The following is a 6,832-nucleotide window of genomic DNA, read 5'->3' on the forward strand; positions in this document are numbered from 1 at the left end:
TAGGACATGCTAAAGTTTCCGTTTAAAAATAGTGGTACTCTATTGATGCATTAAGCCCTTTAAGATGTAAAATTAATCTGTAGAAACCATTTTTCTTTTTTTCCTGAGGAAAATGGTCGACATGTACTGACCATGAGAAGGAGAAGCTTCCTCAAGAACCCCTTTGCAAATCAGTTTTTGCTGCCGGGCATGAGCCCGCAGCAGACCATATTCTTGATCCATTTGAGATTTTTGGTTCAATGGTTCGATGGTTCCATGGTTTAATCGTCGATGAAGAAACAGCCTATCAGCAATCTCTTTACATCAGCCAATCATTGACTTGCTTTCAAGATCTTATGTCTAGCTGTAGCCAACTCAGCAGTGCTTTTATAACGAATGAATCTCACATGCACAATACAAACTACGCAGTATTCGGGAAAGAGTTACGATCGAGGTGAGTTTTACAGATAATTTGTACTTTTTTGAACCCTTTTTTGCCCATGTGCTATGATTAGCTGTATTCGACGAAGCATTCATCAAGGTCATGAAGCCTTCAGTGAGCATTCAAGAGGCCAACAGTGTGCATTTATGTCACTTCCAGCTTTGCTTTTACATCGATCGTATTCGGTCAATTCATGGACACAAACAAATATTGATGACATCTTATTTCATGGAGATCGCATGTTTTTACATTCTTTATGAATGAACTCGTACCTGTTCCCATTAGTCTTTCAGTAAACGAGTTGCCGAAGGTGGCAACCTCACTGAACAATGTTGAGTACTGTTTAAACTACAGTCAATTTTATCAAGGGCGCATTGATCGCTCATTTTGCGGCGAAGAGCCGTTTTGCTCACTGAAGCAGGTTTTAATCAATGCATTTTCTGACAGTGCAAATGCAATGATAGTGTCTATGGTTACATTATGGCTGTAATCAAAGACTCAGAGTCTTTTAATCTGTTTGATTCACATGCAAGAAATTCGAGGGGAATACCAGATGAAAATGGTACTGCTGTTGTTTTAGAATTTAGTGAATTAAATGAATTACAAAATCATATGGAAACTTTAGCAAGTTATCTGAATGTAAGCATATTTGAGATAACACCTGTCCATGCCCACGCCGGGCTGGTGAGCGCTCTGAAGCGGAACAATCAGCGTCCACAAATATGGCGTTTGTGACCGTGTGGTTTTTAGAGAAGCCTGGAACTGAGTTAACGCCTGTTGAAAACTGCCTCCGAGCGGTCCTGGAGTTAGTCCGAAGGCGCCAAAACTCGAATGTGCCGAAAGTACACAGTTTTCCCGTCATTTTGATACTAAATATGCCATAGTTTCTTCGATGTTCGCTTAGCAAGAGACAGTAGAGGAAATAGTAAAAGAAAAGGTAAGGTTTATTTGTCGTTTCTATCGTATTTTTGGCTAGGATAGTTTTTTAAGTTTCTCTACTTATCCGAGAATTTGTGCTACGAACCGAAACTTCAAAGCCTTGACAAAAGCTCTATGATTTTTGTTTTCCTAATTTTGCCTTCTTTCCTTAGTTTTTTATGAGTTAATTTCTAGGATGCCGCACACAAAGAACACGCGCTTTAACTTGGCTCAATTCATGAAAGCTCGCAAGGTTGCAAGGGAGAAAGCTGTTGATGAAAATCGCAAGCTATCGGCAGAGTACAAAAAAGTCCAGCGAGCCCAAGAAAAGGTGAGATAAATTTGTCCAGTATTAATGTTTTGGGAAGATTTTTATTTTCAATATCAGAGAATATTGTAACAAAGGATTATAGGAAAGTGGTGGAGGTCCATGTGTAGGGAGGCTTGAATTTCAATTTTGACAGGGTAAAGAAATTCAAAATAATAATAATGATAATAATAATAATAATAATAATAACAATTATTATTATTATTATTGTAGTTTATTATTATTATTATTATTTTAATAAGAATTATTTTTATTATGAACTGGGTAATCATGGTTTGTTTAAACCTCGCTGTACTTCTCTATTTTGCAAGTTCAATTTCGGTGAACTAACCACTTAACACAGAGCCAGTGCCAGAATGACAGCCATGGTCAGGCTTCTATGCCGGTACCTATGCAAGAAACCTGAGCGAGTGCCTGTGTTCATTTGGTTAGTAAAGACTGTCATAAATGACAGTGTCTCTAAATTATTACCACACTCTTAATTCTTTATTATGGTTGCTTTAGCAGTAAGTATGCAGCAAAAACTGCTGGGCACAACCTCCAACTAAGTCTGTAGGTTTGCATTGATTAGTGGTTGGATGATGTTTAATTTTATGCCAAATTTCATTAATAATGTGAACAGAAAAAATATTCAATTTTGTAAAAATAAAAATAAAAAATATTTTGCAAGTTTAATTTCGGTGAACTGGCCACTTAACACAAAGCCAGTGCCAGAATGACAGCCATGGTCAGGCTTCTATGCCGCTACCTATGCAAGAAACCTGAGCGAGTGCCTGTGTTCATTTGGTCAGTAAAGACTGTCATAAATGACAGTGTCTCTAAATTGTAAACATCAACATATTGAATGTAAGATTTGGCTAAATATCTATTTTGTTATCATCCAACCACATCTAATTTAAATAATTGTGTTACCACCCATTGTCTAATTTAGCAATATTTTAGTCACAGGGACAGGTATCTCAGGCACGAACAAGAAGCCCTACTGCACTTGTCAATGGAGAATCAACACTGGGACCAAGGACCGCAAGAAAAAGGAGGCATGAAACCATTGAAGCTGCTGCCAAAATTCATGGGAGCTCAAATGAACATTCCTCAGCCTGTTTCGAGGGAATGTTTGACACTCTGCAAAAGAGATGCACGTTAGATAAGTTAACAAAATATGTGACAGAGAACAAGCAGTTGACCAATAGAATAGTTTGTAAAGAGTATAAGAAGAGTGTGTTAGAATTTAAAAAGTGAGATGACAACATTGTTCGAAGTATTGCAACATATTATGCAAGTGGTGTAATGGGGAAACGAAAGTACAAAAGTGTAAGACTGGTGCTTTCAATGAAATCAAATGAAGGCAAACCAGGGCAAAGAAGAAGTATTTCAATTTGTAAAGGCTGTAAGGTTCCAAAGCTTCTAACTTATAGTAACCTTGTAGAACAGTTAAAAAAGATTGACATTGGGACTGTTCATGAAATTGACCCAGACTATCTAGAGGGCTTAGAAACTGAAAACCAAGTCAATGGTGCATATAGAGACTTGAGACAATACCTCCCAATGCTTGCCAAATTTTATCTTTCTCAGAACAGAAAAGAAAGTCTGAAAGGCTTTGCAGAATCAACAGGCACTTTTCAAATTGCTCTTGGTGGCGACAGATGCCCATTTGGCAAAAATGAGAGCGCGTGTTCTTTCTTAGTCAGTTTCCTCAATGTTGGAAGAAGGGTGACATCAAGTTATGATAACTTTCCAATTTTTGGTGCCAACTGTGATGAAAGCTCTCCTGTTACAAAGAAATATGTGAGGTCATTATTACCTCAAATTGCAGAGTTAGAAAGAGCTGAATATGAATTTGAAGGCATGAAATATAGGTTTAAGCTGGAGGAATTGCCAAATGACATGAAGATGCTTGCCATGTTGGCAGGTGAATTAACTATTAGTGCTAAGTATTTCTCACCGTTTGCTAATGTTTCATTAGCTGATAGTAGGGATGTCAAGGGTACATTTGGAACTGAAAGTTCAAACAAGTGGAAGCCATGGAGTTACAAGCAAAGAGTAAATGTTGTTAACAAGGTTGAAGCATTTAAGAAAAGAGTAGCACTAGAAAAAATTTCTGAAAAGACAAAGAGATCTAAAATTACTGATTATATTGCCAAGCAAAGTAGTAGACAGGAATTTTTGCCTCTCTTAGGTTCTTACATTGACAAAGCTCATGTGGAACCCCTTCATCCAAAGAACAATGCTTGGCAGTACTTCTTTAAAGCAGTTTTGACAGAAGCTATAAGAAAATCTAAGCTGCCAGCTGATTGTAAAAAGTTTTCAGAGGTTCCAGCTGATAGCCCTTTTGCACGAGTAATTACAGCTTTACAAACAGAAGTAAAAGCCAGGCGCCTTGCAAACAAGACCAAACAATGGTTTAATGAAACTCAAGGGTCTGGAGCTGATTTGCATTATAGATTTACCGGAAAAGATTCCCGCTGTTTTTGTCATAACTTCATGAGACTAATCAAGTGGCTAAGGTGTGAAAAAGACTCCAGGAAAGAACGTCAAACAGTTCTTGCTTTAGCTTATTTAGGTGTGAGGCTAAGGGACTGTGTTTCTCTCTTTAGTAGATTTGAGATAACATCAGACCACATTGATCAGCTTTCTATTGCCTGTCATGAGTATTTTAAAGTAAATTCATTGTTGTTGCCAAGTTCTGTAAATCCTACTGTCTGGACATTGGGTCACATTGTCCCGGCTCATTGTCGTCAAGTGCTTGAAAAGTATGGCCAGGGGTTGGGGTTGGTAACCATGGAAGGACGAGAAGCGAAGCATATTTTTCTTAAAAAATTAGGTGAAAATACAACATATCAAAACAGATGGGTTGAAATATTTAGACATGAATATGTGATGCTGATTTGGCTACCTCAGCAAGGTTTTCAGCAGCCAGAAGCTGCATGCAAAAATGTAGCCTACATCCCAGAGAGGGTATTCAATGATCCATCTTATTGCTATTGTGGTCTGTTAAAGGCATGTCCTGAGGATGCTAAGTGCTGTGTCTCTGGAGACCCAATCATGAAATTTATTGAGCAAAGTGTAAAGGACGGAAGGATTGCTCCACAGCTTTTGTAATTAATGTTAAATCTGTACACAGTTGGACTCAAAAACACTGCTGACTTGAGATTATATATTATATTACATTACATACTTTATATCATACCATACAATATAATATATTATATCATATCATATTATATTAAATTATATTACATTAGCAGCAGTAAGGAACTTTAAGATAGTGTTAGAATATAAAATCCAGTTTGATCACCCTCTTGTTGTGTGGTTTTGTTTACAATTGGTCCTAACATAAGGAATCAAACATGTTGGGACTCAATATCAAACCGCTCGGCATTCAAACATTGTTGCTAATACTGATAAAGTATGTCTATGGCATTTTGATAGGATTCATTGGCAACTGCGAAGAGTGGAGGACAATTAACAACAACAACAATTTATTGGCATATACTGTAGATGTCATTACCTACAAATTATATAAGAATTAACTGCAATGGGCCATTCCATTTTATATCAGCACCCCCCCCCCCCCCATTGAGGGTCAAGGAAATCCTAGGGGGAGGGAGGGGGCCTTTAGCAGTAATTTCTGAAGGAGTAGCCATGTTGGTAACTTTGATCTTTTTGTTTTTTCTGAAGGGGGGTATGTGTCAGCACTTTGATCTTTAAAATCAGAGGGGGTCCTCAACTGTTATTTCCGAGGGAGTAGAGACCAAAACCCCTCAATAGGGAGGGTGGGGGGGGGGGGGTGCAGATATTAAAAGGAATGGCCCAATAACTAAACTATATATATATAAAAGGCGAGGCAAGTAACTACAAATCGGCTGAGTGCATAATGTTAGGACAACTTATAATTACAAACAGCCTGACATATACTCCACTCAGTCTATTCCGCATTACTTATATGCTTACGAAAACGTGTAGCCAAATTCATAAGTGAATTTGTAGTGGGCTTTCACCACCACTTGCTGTGTCCTCTTAATAAATGTGATGGTGAAAGGCGTTTCAGAAGTTATGGAAACTTTTGAAGTTCCTTTTCTTGTTCCTTTACTCTGCTTAATAAGGAATTCTCGGACTGAGTCTCTGCTTAGCTCAGATAACTGGGCAAAATCTAAAAACGGTCTGTTCTCTCTGTTATAGTAGATTATATCTGTGTGTTTTTCTTCGTTGTGCATAACACCATAAGCGGAACGGGCCTTTTTAACCATCTGTAAAATTAAGAAAAATATTTCCGAGGACATCGCCCTTTTAAACTCTACAGTCCAAGCGCTTCGGGCCTTCATTCTTGGACTGAGGCGCCTATGGAGCATCTTAAGCCACATCTTCACTTCTCCTTCCAGGAGTGCTGTCGCTGGAATTTGTGACATTTTAGCTCGTTTCAAAGAGCTTTGGCCCACACGGTTTTTTTCAAAAATTGAAGTGAGAGCTGTTTTTACTTCTTCTTCAAACAAAAAGAAATTATCGACTTCATCACGTAAAGGACGAAGAGCCACAATAGCATTCAAAATGCTATTTTCAGCCGCCATTTTGAAAACTGCTTTGTACTTTTATTCGCATTTCCGCTGTACAATCTCAAACAACAGCGGGCGACAAAGTTCCACTTCACGGCACGCGCCAGCCCGGCGTGCCCATGCCCGTTTATATTATTCATAAACATTAACTCTCATTAAAAAGTTTCTTTTCGCTCATCTTGTGTATTTTGTGTACTTTACAGTAGTCAACTAGATGGAGCCGACAAATTCTGAAGTAAAACCTGAAGCAACAAGAAGTGAAGGTTAGTAACGTTAAAATAATAATGATACTCAAGTTAAAAATAGTTCATGATACAAGCTGTACCCTAAAACAATACAACGCTTTAATTATTTGTTAGCAAACACCATTACAACACTCACAGCTGTCCCCTTACTATTACTATCATTTCTCTGAGCTACCTTCAGAAATGCCTTTTACCTTATATCAGATTAAGTGGCCAGCTCCACAATTGTACAAATAATTCAACATTTCCTCAAACACTCTACCTGTTTGCCTTGCATTATGTCCTAATTAAGCTAGCATTTTTTTCCTTTCAGATAAACAAGACCAAATAGTAGGGTACATTCACAATGTATCGCCCATAAAAGAGGGTA

At 37.9% G+C, this 6,832-nt stretch overlaps 3 protein-coding genes across 3 annotated transcripts; 2 read left to right on the forward strand and 1 right to left on the reverse strand.

Moving 5' to 3' along the window:
- The first annotated feature begins 1,110 nt into the window (after window positions 1–1,110).
- On the forward strand, window positions 1,111–2,906 carry LOC140932190 (uncharacterized). Its single transcript, XM_073381830.1, has 2 exons — window positions 1,111–1,670; window positions 2,610–2,906. The coding sequence occupies exons 1-2, from the start codon at window positions 1,536–1,538 to the stop codon at window positions 2,904–2,906; spliced, it is 432 nt and encodes a 143-aa protein (XP_073237931.1). The 5' UTR covers window positions 1,111–1,535.
- Window positions 2,907–2,954: 48 nt separating this feature from the next.
- Window positions 2,955–4,924, forward strand: LOC140930986 (uncharacterized). Its single transcript, XM_073380731.1, has one exon. The coding sequence runs from the start codon at window positions 2,955–2,957 to the stop codon at window positions 4,764–4,766; it is 1,812 nt and encodes a 603-aa protein (XP_073236832.1). The 3' UTR covers window positions 4,767–4,924.
- On the reverse strand, window positions 4,754–6,239 carry LOC140930988 (uncharacterized). Its single transcript, XM_073380732.1, has one exon. It carries the CDS (start codon window positions 6,230–6,232, stop codon window positions 5,615–5,617), a length of 618 nt encoding a protein of 205 aa, XP_073236833.1. The 5' UTR covers window positions 6,233–6,239; the 3' UTR covers window positions 4,754–5,614.
- Between the last annotated feature and the right edge of the window lie 593 nt (window positions 6,240–6,832).

Source organism: Porites lutea, chromosome 3 (assembly GCF_958299795.1).
Source record: "Porites lutea chromosome 3, jaPorLute2.1, whole genome shotgun sequence".
In the NCBI taxonomy this organism is placed as follows: domain Eukaryota; kingdom Metazoa; phylum Cnidaria; class Anthozoa; order Scleractinia; family Poritidae; genus Porites; species Porites lutea.

Bases quoted from the DNA above. Each gene is read 5' to 3' on its own strand.
- LOC140932190 (XM_073381830.1), top strand. From the start codon at position 1,536: ATGCCGCACACAAAGAACACGCGCTTTAACTTGGCTCAATTCATGAAA. The intron at 1,671-2,609 runs GTGAGATAAATT...GCAATATTTTAG, and splicing joins TCCAGCGAGCCCAAGAAAAG to TCACAGGGACAGGTATCTCA.
- LOC140930986 (XM_073380731.1), top strand. From the start codon at position 2,955: ATGGGGAAACGAAAGTACAAAAGTGTAAGACTGGTGCTTTCAATGAAA.
- LOC140930988 (XM_073380732.1), bottom strand. From the start codon at position 6,232: ATGGCGGCTGAAAATAGCATTTTGAATGCTATTGTGGCTCTTCGTCCT.